At 42.8% G+C, this 17,015-nt stretch overlaps 1 protein-coding gene across 6 annotated transcripts in view; it reads right to left on the reverse strand.

Moving 5' to 3' along the window:
• The window catches only part of USP48 (ubiquitin specific peptidase 48), a 57,953-nt gene that overhangs the window by 30,362 nt on the left and 10,576 nt on the right, over positions 1-17,015 (reverse strand). For 3 of the 6 annotated variants that reach the window (XM_040988048.1, XM_040988050.1, XM_040988045.1), the window contains exons 2-10: positions 10,418-10,538; positions 9,354-9,510; positions 6,190-6,317; positions 5,505-5,629; positions 4,946-5,054; positions 3,028-3,161; positions 2,368-2,450; positions 1,605-1,784; positions 428-553 (exon numbers count right to left, since the gene is read on the reverse strand). In XM_040988048.1, coding sequence (XP_040843982.1) covers positions 428-553; positions 1,605-1,784; positions 2,368-2,450; positions 3,028-3,161; positions 4,946-5,054; positions 5,505-5,629; positions 6,190-6,317; positions 9,354-9,510; positions 10,418-10,538 — 1,163 coding nt within the window. Of the gene's footprint in view, positions 1-427; positions 557-1,604; positions 1,785-2,367; positions 2,451-3,027; positions 3,162-4,945; positions 5,055-5,504; positions 5,630-6,189; positions 6,318-9,353; positions 9,511-10,417; positions 10,539-17,015 lie in introns of all 6 variants that reach the window. The other 3 variants (XM_040988047.1, XM_040988049.1, XM_040988044.1) reach the window with 1 other exon arrangement.

Raw genomic sequence — 17,015 nt, forward strand, 5'->3', positions numbered from 1 at the left:
ATATTCTATCAACCTATTATCATAAATAATAGCACTCTCACCTGTCATTTTTGAGTATGGTACTCTAAAACATTTGTCTGTAGGCCAAGTTGTGGCACAGTGGGGGTAAGGTACCATTTGCAACATTGGCATCATATATGGGTTCCAGTTTGAACCCTGGCTTTTAATCCAGGTGCCTGCTAATGCACTTGGAAAAGTGCTGAAGGACAGATCAAGTACCTGTGTCCAGCACCCATAGGAGGTACCTGGATGAAACTTCTATTTCTCGACTACAGACTGGCATATACCCAACTGCTTAGGCCACCTAGGTAAACTAGTGGCTGAAAGAGATTTTTTCTCTCTTCTGTAACTCTGCCTTTCAAATACATAAAATAAACAAAATACTAAGTAAATAAAACATTGTATACAATTGCAGAAAATATCTTACCTGGCACTTGCACAGGCGTGTTGGGCTTTTCTCGAGTTTGTAGTCTGTAAACTAACATGTAAGCATTGCGTGAACAATGTGTTCCTTTGCCACACTTGGGTTTACGTGTCTGGGACTTGGACGGTTCTGCTGAGGTGGAGAAATCAAAGCATGACTTAATTAGAATGTCCATAGTTTGTTCATTGCTTAAAGAATGGCACAGAAGGCAACTTCTAAAATAGACAAAGCTCCCATCAACAATTCAATGTAGAAGCACAGAATCTGTGACGAACCCAACATACAACATTCGCTACTTCATATTGTCATTGTATATTTAAATATTTACTTTACTTTTAATCATAAATATTAAGTAAGGCAGAATGTAAAGCAGTGAGTATTTTCTGATAACACAATAATCATGATTTATCATGAAATACAAAATGACTCCTAAATGTTCAGTACAGAATGCAATAATGATTGTCTAACAAAATTTAATGAGTAAGCATTTTTAAAATTTTTTGCTTAAAAATGGCAAATGAAAACTACAATATATACTGTATAAAACAAAACTACTGGAACAGCAGAATGGGAAAATGACAGGCCTGGTGTCTTTCTAAACCCGTTTTAAAAATTGAGGATACCCCACATACAGAAGATGGCACAAACAAGGTTTTCAGTCATATAGCACTCTAAGATAAAGACAAAACAAACAAGCCTGAGAAAAAAACAGTCCTATTAAAACCAACACCTAATTATTCACTCCTTTCAGCCGCTTTCAGCTACATCTCCATTTTCAACTTAGAAAGGCTATCACCAATTTAAAAAATTAAAACTGTTAAGAGTATTGGGTCCTTAACAACTTTACCTATCTAAGAGAAAGGACTGTAAATTCCACAATAAATTGAGTATTCATCAATTTTAGTTTAAGACTCACCATCTCCAACGTCACCTCTCCCAGTCACCCTGGTGAAAACTGATTTGCCTTCAAGCTTTACGGAAGGCCTGACTGTAGAGAAACCACCTCTGCAGTATCAGTTTATGTTTTTAAATTGCACATTACCAAAAAGAAGTTCTGTGATTGTATGTTTTACAAATCTTAAGTATTCTTGTTAGTCAATAATTTATAATAATCTATGACAAATAATTCCAGTAAAAAATTTTATATTGTAAAAGGGCACTCACAACTTAAAGGTTTTACCTAGATCTTCCTCAATCCCTAGTTGTAATTTCTTCCCCTCCATCTTTTCTATGTCTTCGTCGTTAAACTTATACCATTCGCCAGACTGTGGATCTTTCACGTGGGCGATGTAGTGGCCAGAATAAGCACTCACTCCTCTGTGGATGAGGACTGCACTGAGTTCATACACATATGACCCGCCTAGAGAAGAGAAGGGGAGATCAAGGCACATGTTGCCTAACAATACTTCTGATATCCAGAGCCTCAAGTATAATTACACGCATGCCTTGTCCCTGGCTCTAATCCTGGTAGTTCTGCTTCCCATCCAGCTCCCTGCTTGTGGCCTGGGAAAGCATTCAAGGGTGGCCCAAAGCCTTGAGACGCTGCACATGCATGGGAGACCTGGAAAAGGATTCGGGCTCCTAGCTTTGGATTAGCTCAGCTCTGCCTTTCCAATACAAATAAGTGCTCAGAGGCCAGGATTGTTGCATAGTGAGTAAAGCTACCATCTGCAATGCTGGCATCTCACTAGCGTCACATCCACCTCACCACCTCACCTTTTCATTTTTCACAAATTCTTCTCCTGGCTTTAATTACTCAGGCACTGATGAACCACCTAATCACTGTTAAGCTTTTAAACTCTCAAAACAGAAGTTAACAGCTCTAGTCTAGTCGTTGACTAATGAAAGTAAATGCAAAAAAAAAAGCAAATCCAAAACAATAAAGTGCTACAGCACAAATTGCTGCTGTACACTAGTTTTTGTTGCTTAGAAAAAAACATTACCTTTATGTTCCACATAAGGCTCCATATCCAACATTTCTGAGAAGCCAATGTAGGTATTCAGTTTTTTCTTATGTCCAGTTTGCCTGGCCAAAAGGACAGTTGATTATATTGAAAACCACCATAACTCAAAAGTATAGTATCTACTACCTTAACAAATGTAAAAAGCCAAATTTCTATACTTAGCAATGTTGATCCAAAGCATGTATGATTCAAACACAATGCTATTTTGTAACTCGATCAAATGGTATGAGTCCACATCATTAACCCCAAAAATCTAGTCCCAATTTAATGAAATAAAACAGACTTGTGCTTGTTAATAAAGGTATACACATGTGTAAGCATGGTCTTTAATTGTAAATGGTTTTACGGAAATGAAGCAGGAAGGAGTACTATTACGAGCAAAACAACCTGAAATACAAAACAGTACAGGACCCCAAGGAAATAAAGCTCCTTGCCAGATAAATTCTCAGAGTATAAGAGTCCTTCCTTTTCTGGTTCCCAGTTCCACCTGGCTAACTTAGAGATTCCATGATAAAATCCTGAAACACATTTGCTCTACCCATAATTTCCATTCTAGATCTAGAGTTTTTAGTTATAATCATTTTGCCATCTGGCTAAGTTAAAATTCTATACATAGTCTCAATGAACAATGAAAACTACCTGTCAAAGACAAAACGCATCAACTGCAAGTTTAAAGTGCAAGGAAGGCTAAGAAGTCGAATTTTCCTTGTTGCATTCTGTTTGCTTTGACAGTTTTCACAGAAGTATCTGTTGTCCCCTTCCAACTTTTCTTCCTGATCAGAAGAAAGACATCAGTTTAAGAGGGAAGAAAGAATAAAAACAAGTGATAAAACTTGATATAAAGCATAGCTTATATTCAAACTGCTTCAAAATCAAACTACTAGGGCCCGTCGCGATACTGTAGCGGGTAAGGTCCTCGCCTTGGACGCGCCAGGATCCAATGTGGGCACCAATTCCAATTCCTCTGTCTCTCCTCCTCTCTGTACATTTGCCTTTCCAATAAAAATAAATCTTTTTAAAAAATCAAAATACCAAAATAAGGGATTGCAATATTAACAGTATCTACTTAATTGTGATATGATCAATTTGCATGCAACACCATCAAAGCTGCCAAATATTTTAAGAAGTTAAAAACAATTGGGTAGAAATTATATATACATGTGTGCCTACATATAAACACTGGAATAAAAGATTGTGACTTCTACCTGTGTTTAACTTTATTAGATCATCACAAGATAAAACCAATGAAATAACGCAGAAACTAGGTTGCCGTGGCTTTTAAAACATATGTATTAGTTTCTGGATACAGACTATTATCACAAACAATGGAATACTGGTGACATCACCACCTTCCCTTGTCTTCCAGGACACCAGTCATTTATTTTCCTCTTAACAGCCAGCTCTACTCCTCCAAACTTCCTTTGCCAGTTGCTCCTTTTTCCCTGTTCATTAACCACCAGGATGTGAGGTGCAATCCTAGGTACTCGCCTCTCTCCACTCCCCTGGCGATTCTGCCCAGCCTTGTTTCCCCCTGGAACTACATCTTTCAAATGTAGCACGCTAAAGACAAACTCTTCACTCCTCTCCTAAGCGTGCTCCTTGCACTGTCTCCATCTCAGCAATGGTACCTCCTCTCTTCTTGCTGATCACAAACTGCCACTTCTACTTTGAAAATGCATCCAAGTTCCAAACATCATCTTTTCAGCTAACCCTCTTAATCACACTTTAAGTCAGCCCAGTTATCCTGTTCATACTGAAACACCATCAACAGTGACACACACAATACAACCCCTAATGCCAACAAAGGCCCATTCTGTTGGGCCCCGTTCTTACCTCTCTGACTTGCACTTCCATCAGCTGCCCCCCTGGCTTACTCACCCTCGCCAGACCGACTTCCTTGCCAGTCCTTAAACCATGAGCACTTTCTCTTCTCTAGCTCCTCACTCTTCTCATACAGCTCATTCTTTCACTTCATCACTTTAACTCAGAATGAACCCACCTCCCCCTCACAGCTACCATATTCCCCAGCACCCTTCTATGCTTTAGTCTTCCCTGCTGCACTTATTAGGGTTGACACACCTTATACTTTGCTTACAATTCTCTTACTGCTGCTCTCTGGTACCCTCACCACTACACTATGAGCTCCACAAAGGCCACTTTTGTCTGTCGTGTTCATTACTGTTACCCCCAACATGCGAACAATACCTGGTGCACAGTACAACTGGTTCTCCACCAATATTAAGCTGAATGCATTTGTTAAATGATAGCTTCTGGCATGGTGGTGGATATGTCAGGAGTAAGAAAAGCAAAGAAGGAGTAAGATAGGAAGCTGTGCAATAAGCTATAAGTTCCACATATACACAAATTTACACATAAATAACTTACAACACCTAAAAACTATTGAGATGCAACGAGTTTTCTAGATCATTAATCAGACACTTCTCACACACAAAAAAGTTGAAGTGGATGAATGTATCCACTAAATCCAAGTACCATTCAGAACAGCACTGAATTATTAATGAACAGAAGTAATATATATGCATAAAAATGTGAATACCTTCAAAAATTCCGAAATACAGTCTGTTAGCTGTTTGTGGCCTTGGATATTTAACTCCAGTTCATAAAACTTTGACAGAAGTTTAGATTCTCTGCCACACTGATTGCAACTATAATAAAAGAATGAGAAAATTATTATGACAGTGGGGAAAGTGGCAAAAGTTCTATTGTACGGCATCTGAGAAAGTTGGACAGAAGCATTTGTAACCCTTAATTTTAGCTGTCTGGCATAGAATACTCTGCGTACTAAAAACATAATTAGCAGGAGGTTAGTACTAGTGATAAGGCTTTCTATTTTATGAAGATATTTTACACATCTCCTCTTAGTGCCATAGCCAGCTCCAGTCTAACCATACAGCCAAGAAGCAAACGGCAGCAGCTCAGCCAGAAAGCTCCCAATACCTGGACCAGCTCAGCTGCCATGGTCAAGTCAGTTGTTTACATGCTGCCATGGAAACGTATTGCTATAAATATTTCAGTCCCATGATAACCCTTCTAAAGCTTTATCTTTGGACAGAACTGAAAACTAGGTATCATGAAAGAGTTGGAAACAGACTTACACAGTGACATAAGCATATTCCCCACAGAACTGCTGTTGTACAATGTTCCTCACATCTGGATTCTTTTGTTTAGACAGAGTATCTTCCAACAGAGACATAAAGAGCTTTGAAAATTCTTGGGCATCCTAAAGTACAAAATAAAAGTCATATCTTTTCATATTCCTAATACAAATAAAATTATCCTTCTAAAAAATATGTGTACAACAACAAACAAGGACTATAATTGTATGAAACCAATTTGTGACCATGTAACAGTTTTCAGAAACAGAAATGTGTAATGCAGATACTAAAAACATCCTAGCTATCTCTGCTATAGTACCATCTTCCTGGACACCTCCACGCGACGAGATCCACGTGGAGGAGGAAGCGAATTGGCAGGCTGAAATGCAAATGAAGGAAGATGCAGACAGAGGTCCAAGCAGACAGCTGCAAGAGATGGAGGAGGGAGACCCAGGGCCCGTGCAGCACAGCTCGCCTCCACTGGCTGCCTGTCTCCACAGCTGCTCCAGGCCCCTGACATCCAGATTTACTTGTCCCGGAAGAGGCCCAGTATAGGTTGTACAATGAACATTCTGCCAGCTGGAGAATCAAACCAAGGGAAAAAAAGATATTCCATAACATCTTCCTTTACAAATATCCTAAAGAATTCTTGGGTATTTTCTCTGGAAGGAAAAAAAATTTGTACCTGCTGTTGTCCGGTATCCAATCCCAAGGCTTTAACAAATCCTGATGGGTCAATATATCGCCTATTACTGTTTTGCAACAAGGCAAACAAGTACTGGAGGTGCTCACAGATCGTTTGAGGTTCATAATCTATTAAAAGAAAATACCATTTTTATAAACTACTACTTGGAGCTGGTGCAGTGGCACAGTCCCTAACTGATGATGAGAAACTAGACTTCCACCGTGACGGATAACGACATTTCCAATAATTTTTTTTTAACTTTGGTTTCTTTTCTAAAAGTCTGTTGTTACAAGAGTTATTTGCTTGGAACCAGAGCAGTGACTCAACAAGCTAACACTCTACTTACAGAATTGACTTCCGACGTGCGTGCCGGTTCTAGTCCTGGTTGCTCCAATTCTTATTATTTTCATGTTTTAATTATTTAATTTTTTCCAGCAATGGCTGGAGTTGAGTTGATCTGAAGCCAGGAGCTTCTTTCAGGTCTCCTACACAGGTGCAGGAACCCAAGACTTTGGGCCATCTTTTACTACTTTCTCCAGCCTCAGGCAGGGAACTGGAAAGGAAGGCTTCTCCACTTCTGACCCATGTTCCTGTTAATGGTCTGGAAAACCTGTGGAGGATTGCTCAAGTTCCTGGGCATCAGAACCCATGTGGCAACCCAAAGGAAGCTCCTGGCTCCAGGTCAGCTCAGTTACAGCCATTGTGGTCATTTGGGGAATGACCCAGTGGATCAAGATGTCTTTCTCTCTCTCCCTCCCCATCTCTCTCTCCCCTCTCCCTACCTCCCTTCCCACCCTTTCTCTCTGCAACTTTGCCTTTCAAATAAAAATCCTAAGGAGAAGGGAACCATTAGCACAATGAAAATTAGAGCTGCAAGTTTTAATGAGTTAGCAAGAGTGTACAATGGGGAAGGATGGATCTCAGAAGTCTCCCTAAAACAATTTAAAATAGTTTATTTTCATTTTATTTGAGAAGCAAAGGGAGACAGATTTTCCATTCACTGGTTCACTCCCCAAATGCCTGCAACAGCAAGGGCTGTGCCAAGCTGCAGTGGAGAACCCAGAACTCCATCTGGGAGCCAAGTGTTTGAGCCATCACCCGCTGCTCCCCAGGGAATGCATTAGCAGGAAGCTGGGTCAAGTGAGATTTTGGAACTTGAACTAAACTCCAAAATGGGATGCAGTGTTGTTTTTTCCGTATTAGTTATTAATTTAGGCTTCTCAGCTCCAAATCCATCCTTCTTTGCCTACTTCAAGTATTTCTCCTGTGCCAGCTATTAAGAGGCAAAGCCTCCTCAGTGGAGAGCACTAGAATATCAACTGTGCCTCTCATCCCCCATGAGGCTCTTCCTCTTGAATGATCAAGCTGTGTGTGACTCCTTCCAGAGGGTGACTGTGCAGGGTACCAGAGCTCAGCAATGTCTGTAATCATTCATATATTACTGACTCATTTAAATATTAAATATGCGACTGAGGGCCCAGCAAAGTAGCCTAGCGGCTAAAGTGCTCGCCTTCAATGCACCTTGGACGTGACAGGATCCCATATGGGTGGCGGTTCTAATCCCGGCAGCTCCACTTCCCATCCAGCTCCCTGCTTGTAGCCTGGGATAGCAGTTGAGGACGGCCCAAAGCTTTGGTACCCTGCACCCATGTGGGAGACCCGGAAGAAGTTCCTGGCTCCTGGCTTCAGATGGGCGCAGCTCACTTGGGGAGTGAGTCATCGGAAGGAAGATCTTCCTCTTTGTCTCTCCTCTCTGTATGTCTGACTTTGCAATGAAAAGAAAATAAATCTTTGAAATAATAATAATAATAAAAGGATTTATGGATGAGAATAAGAGTCAAAAGTTCCCATAAGAACTCTCAGATCGGGGCCCGGTGCGGTGGCGCAAGTGGTTAAGTCCTCGCCTTGCACGCCCGGGATCCCATATGGGCGCCAGTTCTAATTCCGGCAGCCCCGCTTCCCTTCCAGCTCCCTGCCTGTGGCCCAGGAAAGCAGTGGAGGACGGCCCAAAGCTTTGGGACCCTGCACCCGTGTGGGAGACCCAGAAGAGTCTCCTGGCTTTGGACCGGCTTTGCATCGGCCGTTGCGCTCACTTGGGGAGTGAATCAACGGACGGAAGATCTTCCTCTCTGTCTCTCCTCTCTGTATATCCTCCTTTCCAATAAAAAATAATAAAAATAAATCTTAAAAAAAAAAAAAAAGAACTCTCAGATCTGTAAAATCTTGGACACCCGTGGCACCAACTCCCAGCTATGAGGAGAACAATATGGAACCACAGATCTCCACTGCAAAAGAAAAATTTCTAAAAATAATCTAACTTAGCAAAATTATGTTACACACTACATAGAAACAAAATAATTTATTGCAGTAGAAATAATCTGAGATGAATTCTTTTGAGTGCAGAAGCATTTTGGTAGCTGGTGGTCAATTTGTTTAGATATAACTTTAGAGAACATTATCATCACTCACTTTGGGAATCAGGATAAAAGTCGGTAGCTACATTGATATACTCATTAAATTTTTCAGATTAGGCAAAATAACCTTTTCTGCCTTACTCTTTTAAGATTTATTCATTTATTTGAATGGCTGAGTTACAGAGAGAAGGAAAGACAAAAAAAAAAGAGGGGCAATTTGCATCCACTGCTTACTTTCCAAGTGGCCACACTGCCAGGGATGTGCTATGCTCAAGTCGGGAGCCCAGAGTTTCTTTCAGGTCTCCCCATTAGGGGACAGTGCCCCCAAGGACTTGGGCTGTCTTCTACGGCTTTTCTTTCTACGGCTTTTCCAGGTGTATCAGAAGTGGAGCACCAGGACTCAAGCCAGTATCACCCTACAGGGGATGCCAGCATTGCAAGTAGTGGCTTAACTCATTATACCACAGTGAAAGCCCCAAGTAATGTCTTTATCAACCAACAGAAGCTAATGAACTATAATCATCACCAAGTTCCACATAAATGAAAGCTGCCAAGCTATAAGAATCGCATGTACTTCTTGTATCAGGCTCTTACATACTTAGAAAAGAAGAAAACTATTTTGAATCCTGACTACATTTATAACAGACCTAGCCCCACGCCTGGCAGCAAGCTCTTCTGTTCCCTCCCTTTCGGTTGGTTCAGAAGTGATCCGGGTGCACAGGGGAGCTCTCCCAGATGGTCCCCACCAACCTCTCTCCTCTTGGACGCCATCTCCCATCATGTAGTCACTACATGTACTTGGACATAAGTATAGTGCTTGCCGAAGCTCCAAGTTGAGAAACCATACTTGAAGAAATGTGTTGACATAACAAGTAGCTCCAAGGTTTGTCAGACCCACAAAGGAATTCTACAAAAACACAAAGTTGACAATTGTAACATGTAAACAAGACATTCAGGAGAAGAATCATTTTAAATATATTTAAGAGGCCTCGACAAACACACCCCAACCTTAAGTCTCTCGGCTGGAGATGGGTTATAAACTGCCTGAAACCCAATGGTGCAATGACCACAGGAATGGGAAAAGCTTCAGGTTATCATCCCTGCTCGTCTCTAGCATATTGTTTTCTTCAGCCACTTCACAGCGGACTCCAGACATGCTCAGTTTTGAATACATACACCTAGGTTTTTAATTTGCTATGCCCCTAATCTACCAGCATCCAGATAAATTACTTTATATCCTGAAGATGTGGGAGATAAGATGGTAAGGATTAGCAATTTTTTTGAAACAAAGTCAAGATTCCTGAATTCACAAGCAAGGTAACTGTAATAGCAAAGTTGACTTTTGTGAATACTGAGCTCTATGGTTAGAAAGTAATGAATTCTTTAAAAAAGCTGGCCAAATAAAATATACACATAAATGTGCTCACTTCAGCAGCACATACTAAAAATATACACATATAAAATACAAGTACCAGAAATCAAAGTTGTATTATGAAAATTTGCGACCCTGAATACTATCTTCTTTGTGAAGACTTTAGAGTTCAAAATAAATAGTGCACAATGCTTAAGCAAAGAAAGAATTAGATTTTTAACTATTGTAATTAAAAGCCTGCCAGATTACATAGCTACCGGATAAAAGCATACCATTCTGAACTGTTTCAATTCAATAGTCTAAATTCTTAAATTCTACTGCCTATCTTACAGCTGCATGGGTTACCTGACATCAGTATTAATTTCTGACCAGACATAAAACAAATGCAAAAAATCAATACCAAGCAACATCAGCAGCAATGGTTTAGAAAAAGACAGCTTACCTTTTTTCTCCTCTCACAGTTAGGATCATCGATGTTATGAAAACTATTTTCATCTATTTCTCCTAACCAGATATGCTCACCAATCCCAACCAAGCAATTTGGATTTCCTTTGCAGTTTCGTCTGTTAAAAGAAAAACAATTTACCACTTAATTTTAAAATACCTGGTGGGGTGGGAATAGACATGGGAAGACTATGCAGTTTATCATACGGAGAAAAACCTTTAAAATGGATTCTGCTGACACACTGCACAGCCTGGGACAGGGGCAGAGATTTTGGGACTCCCACATTCCTTGAATTTGTTCCCCAGTCCAGCTTTCTGCTAATGTGCAACTGGATGCCTGACATTGACCAAATCCGGCAATAAATTTTGGGCAACAAAATAAATCAATGATAGGATTATAACCTGTCAAAAACAATGACAGTACCCGAATAGCAAAATCAGATATATCAAAAAGAAAAAATCAGAGAAATTTTCTTCTTGTGGCTGGTTTTCGGCAGTGACCGAATGCCAGTTGGGACATCGCATTATACATACCAGTGCCTGGACTTTTATCACAAAGTCAGATATACAGAGAGGAGGACAGACAGGGGAAGATTTTCCGTCCCATGATTCACTCCCCAAGTGGTGGCAACAGCCCGTGCTGCACCAATCTAAAGCCAGTATCCAGGAACTTCCCCAGTGTCCCACACAGGTGCAGGGTCCCAAGGCCTTGGGCTGTCCTCGAGTGCTTTTCCAGGGTACAAGCAGGGAGCTGGATGGGAAGTGGAGCGGCCGGGATTAGAACCGGTGCCCATATGGGATCTCGGCATGTTCAAGGTAAGACTTCAGCAGCTAGGCCACCGCGTTGGGCCCAGAAAAACATTTCTATGCATTGTTTTGATCAAAGTGTAAAACCAGCTCAAGGAGGCTGAGTTACAAGCAGGCAGCAACACATATCTTTATGGAATGACACAATGTTTAGTGTGTAAAATATTCTGGCTAGGCAGAGTCATCTATCATTAGCTGCCCCTGGAACGCATCTGTATTTTTCCCTCTGGGCTTAGAAATCAGGTAACTTCTCCAGTGTCAAAAGGATCCAGGACTTGTTCTAGACATAGTGCTGCCACTTACCAAAGACACGAAGTCCCCACAACCTTGAAGCTGTACCTTCAACCCATGCCCCACCGATTCTTCATTCTGGCTACAGGGGAACTAACTGGAGAGGAACAACCACATCAACCAAACATGAGGATAGCCTGCCTTCTCGTTCCCTTGGCACTCTGAGCTCATTTACTTACAGTCATGTGCCGCAATCACCATGCTCAGGTCAGAAAGCATGCAGCCGTGCAGAGGCCACGCATGCACCTGGATCTGTGGGTGGCCACAGTAAGATACACACTCCAAGACATGCCTCTCATCCTGGGGCACTAGACTCCACCTGATGTGGAGACTGAAGATCCGGTCTGACTTTGTGTGGCAGGCACCTGATCCTCAGTGCACCCAACTTCTATATGCCACTCGCCATGCCCAGGTTCTGGGTCCTCTTCTGAAGGTACAAACAATCCAACCCAACACAAACCTCAGGAAACATTTCAGGTGGGAACTGAGGGAAGAACAAACAGTTTTTCTGTGGTGTCAGCATTTCAAGGTGGTGGTGGCTACGGAGGGCGTGACTGTCCCTGCAACCTGAGGGGAAAACCATCACACCAGAGGCAGGGCTGGATTCACTCCTTACTCCAAACTCCTGCAAACATTTACTTGTTCAACACTTCCACCGACAAGGCCTGGCGCAGTAACCTAGTCACTAAAATCCTCGCCTTGAATGTGCCAGGATCCCATATGGGTGATTTGTACCTTGGCTGCTCCACTTCCCTTCCAGCTCCCTGCTTGTGGCCTGGGAAAGCAGTTGAGTATGGCCCAAAGCCTTGGGATCATGCACCCACCTGGGAGACCTGGAAGAGGCTCCTGGCTTTGAATCGGCTCAGGTTCCCAACTGTGGTCACTTGGGGAGTGAATCATCGGAAGAACTTCCTGCCTCCCCTCTCTGTACATCTGAGTTTCCAATAAAAAAAAATTGTACAAAAAAACTTCCATTCACAATAAAATTAAAAATAAACCTCCCCAAATTCTTGAGACATTTCCCTAGTGCTTGTTTCAAGCTTCCATCAGCTATACCCAAGGACACCAGCAAACACGGGCCAGGGGATTATACTTTCTACTGCCACCTTCTTACACCAAAGGCAGACATACCTCCTAATTCTTAAATGGTAAACAAGCATAACAGGAAAAATTCAAGTCTATGAATGCAAAATAAAAATAACCATGGGACCTCCTCAGTTACTGATGACTCTGCAGTGGACAAGCATATCCAGATGCACACAGGGGACACAACAGCCAGCTCATCCAGGCCAGCAGGGGACACTGAGGGTCAGAGGACAGAAAGCAGCTCTGCAGCAAGTATCTGGGTCCATGAATGCACTAAGGTGGGTTTGGTCAGCCACCAAGACCTTGGAAAGATCTCAGTCCTGGTACAATAAAGCTGAAAAAGTCTCACAACTACCAAAACCACTCAGGTAATATCCTCAGAACACTCTTCCCCACACTGGGGTCTCTTAAGGTATCATCCAAAGACCATCCCCCTGCCCTGGATGCTGATGTAGCTTGACAGCAAGAAGTGGTCCTTTCCCTTTCGCCCACTGCATTATAGGAGGGAAAAAACCACCTTCCTCCATACCAGATTCACCTCACCATAATCAGAGATCCATATGGCATGCATCCCTCTGTAATGTATACAATATGAAAAATGAAATAAAACCAACAAGGATTTTTTTAAATGGAGACTCAGTGCAAATAAATAGTCATGGGGGAGGGTGGTGCCATGTCATAATGGGGTAAGCTTATGACTATGGCACTAGCATCATATATTGGCATTGCTAGTTTTGTCCTAGCTGCTCTACTCCAGACCCAGCTTCCTGCTTCTGTGCCTGGGAAAACAGCAGAGGACAGCCCAATGCTTGGGCCCCTGCACCAACATGCGAGATCCAGATATGGAAAATTGCAGTTATTTGGGGGAATGAATAAACCAGCAGATAGAAAATTTCTCCCTCTCCCCTTCTCTGTGATTCTACCTTCCAAATAAAAAATAGATAAATCTTAAAAACCCAGCATGGAGTAGGCAGTTAAGACTCCCACATGCCTTACCTAAATGCCTGGGTTCCATATCAAGCTCTGCTCCTGATATGGCTTCTAGTTAATGCTCATGCACTGTTCTGCTGTTTTGGTACTCTCCACCCACTTGGGGCATTCGGGGGGAAGTAACCCAGCAGATGACAACACATTTGCATGCTTTCTAGCTAATAAGAAGTTACAATAAAAGATACTATAGTGAAAAATATATTCACACACAGCCATCCAGCAGCCAATCAGCCATGTTTTCATTTGTTCAACCAGTAAAAATTATCCAACATGTGGGCCCGGCACAGTGGCCTAGCGGCTAAAGTCCTCGCCTTGAACACCCTGGGATCCACTTCCCATCCAGCTCCCTGCTTGTGGCCTGGGATAGCGGTCGAGGATGGCCCAAAGCTTTGGGACCCTGCACCCATGTGGGATACCCAGAAGAAGTTACTGGCTCCTGGCTTTGGATTGGCGCAGCATGGGCTGTTACCACTTGGGGGGAATGAATCATTGGACGGAAGATCTTCCTCTCTGTCTCTCCTCCTTTCTGTATATCTTTAAAAAAAAAATTATCCAACATTAGCGCTGAGCAATGAACAAAGAACAATAACCAAACACCACCTTTGGGAGAAACTGTTTTCTCTACACTGCCACTCAGAATACTGAACTCAGATGTTGAGTTTCTGTTCCCACGCAACAATTCAACTACCAAACGTCATACAATTCAATACTGTGCAGTGGACGCCATTTATTTTTATTATTTTCTTATTGGAAAGGCGGATATACAGAGAGGAGAGACAGAAAGGACAATCTTCCGTCTGATGATTCACTCCCCAAGTGAGTGCAACGGGTCGATGCTATGCCGATCCAAAGCCAGGAGATTCTTCCGGGTCTCCCACGCGGGTGCAGGGTCCCAAAGCCTTGGGCCATCCTCTGCTGCTTTCCCGGGCCACAGGCAGGGAGCTGGAAGGGAAGCGGGACTGCCGGGATTAGAACCGGCACCCATATGGGATCCCGGGCGTGCAAGGTGAGGACCTTAACCACTTGGGCCACCACGCCGGGCCCAGCAAATGGAAATTCTTAAGGTGGACTGTCAGCCAATGGACCTTGGAAGGATTTCCTCATCCTTGGAGCAACAAAATCAGCATTTCAGAGCTTGAGTTCATTTCAGAGCTTGAGTTCACTTGAGCAGTACCATCAAAGCATGCTCCATATCGGGGAGCCTGGGATGATATCAGGTGGCCATTTCCCATCCCCAGGTATTGATACTGTTAGGATGCAGAGTGTGGCTTCTCCCTTTCTCTCCCACTTTTTCCGGATACAACAAGAAAAATAAAATTCGAAACAATGGTCTCATCTACTTTCCCCTATTCCTTAACCCTTTTCACGCTAATCAGTGGTCCACATGGGCATGCCTTCTTCAACTATGTAACATCACCAAAAATAAAATTAATAAAAATTCTGATACTGTACCTCTGGAGTCAAAGTTAGAGCCCAAAGAGTAAGGGTTCAGTCCCTTTGACTGTCCAACTGTTATATAAAGCAAGGGTTCCCATAGCCCTCTTCTTGGGTTCAGCAACCTGCTAGATAGAGTTGCTCAAAGAATGAAGGGCAACATCTTACTTGCTACAAACCCAGAGTAACAACTGAATGCTGACACACAAGGGATGGGCTGTGGCAGGGTCAGTGAAGCAGGGGGTCCAGTCCCAGCCATCCAGAACACGGATGTGTGCCAACCTGTTCTCTGGGGCCTTCATCCCCTGGCCACGGGTGATCCAACAACTTGCCAGTGGTGACTGGCTATGCATTTAGGTCTGCTTCTCCCTGGAGACCAGGGTGAAAGAATGCAAATTCCAAGCATCTAAGTGTACGATTTGTTCCCCTGGCAACCACTCACACCCTCAGATTATTCAGGAGACAAGTAATTGTCCCCCCACCCGTACCAGGAGAAATAATCATTTCAGAGATTCCAAAAGTATTGGGAACTGTGTGCTACAAATGACACAAAAACAATTTATAATCCTGCATTTCTCATTACAAATCGTAGAAGCATACAACCATTTGCAACCATTGGCCCATAGAACTGATGTCATGGTGTAGCAGGTTAAGCCACCACTTGTGAAACACTGGTGTCCCATGTAAGCACTGGTTCAAGTCTTAGCTGCACCATTTCTGATCAAGCTCCCTGTCAATGTGCCTAGGAAAGCAGCAGCAGATGGTCCAAATACTCAGACCCTCGCACCCAGATAGAGTTCCTGGCTCTGGCCATTTCAGGTAGTGAACCTGCAATGAAATATCTATTAACTCTGCCTTACAAATAAAAAAATTGCATCTTAAAAAAATAAGCAAGCAATGTCACTTTGATCAACCAAAACCTACAAAAATAATGAGGACAGCTTCACACATGAAATGGCTTCAAAGATTCCACCAAAAACAGATGCTCAGGAAGAATTACAGGATCTGAGGGTATCAAGATAAAAGACAAAATCCCAGGCATCAAAGGAGAGAATGAGGTGATGATACACAGGTAAGCAGGAGGACAACCTCAGACAAGCACTGTGGCAGCACCAGTGAGATGCACACCGCACCCGGGAAATCTCACAGGAGATGCAGGGTTACCAGCTGGGAGTCCCCCAAGGCTCAGGCAAGGGGACTTGGGGGAGGGGAAATCAAGATAAAGCTACCTAAGTAAGCCAGCGCTAAGGAGTCCCCAGCAGGCAGCACAGCACAGCTACAGGTGTGAGGTTTTGCAGAAAGCTGTGAAGGTCGACGAGGCTGGGGAGAAGCTGGTGGACAGCTCTGATAACAGAATACCTCAACTAAGAACTGAAAATATTCAGAGCGCGAGGAGCCAGTACAGGGGCTCAGATAAAAAATAAACCCGACCTGCATTTTAGAAAGATCCTCTCTTGCTTTACCAGGATCAGGTCAAGAGTCTACAAGCTTCACTTCTTCAGCAAATAGCATTTATTTACTGCTTCCTCTTTTTTCAAGTTTTTAAAATGTTATTCTTTTTTTTTAAGATTTATTTTATTGGAAATTCAGTCATAGAGGCGAGATGGCTAGAAAGTGTCTGTCTGCTGACTCACTCCCCAAGTGGCCATAATGGCCGGAGCTGCACTGAAGCTGAGAGCTGGGAGCTGCTTCTGGGTCACAAGCAGGGAGCTGGATGGGAAGCAAGGCTGTCAGGACATGAGCCGGTGCCCATATGGGATCCTGGCATGTGCAAGGTGAGATCTTTATAGCCACTAGGCTACCGTACCAGGCCCAAATGTAAGATTTTCAAAGCATAAATAAATCCTACTGCTTTCCAAAGCTTGAAGGAATGGAGAAGCCAGTTTTCCAACTGTAACAGAAAAGACATTCCAGGAAGAATCAGAAAGAGGGAGAAATGTGAAAGGAGAGCTGCTAGATGAGAAATGTGGGTCAGAAATCCAAGCCAA

Source organism: Ochotona curzoniae, unplaced genomic scaffold (genome assembly GCF_017591425.1).
Source record: "Ochotona curzoniae isolate NIBS_2020 unplaced genomic scaffold, NIBS_Ocur_1.0 contig_4792, whole genome shotgun sequence".
Lineage (NCBI taxonomy): Eukaryota > Metazoa > Chordata > Mammalia > Lagomorpha > Ochotonidae > Ochotona > Ochotona curzoniae.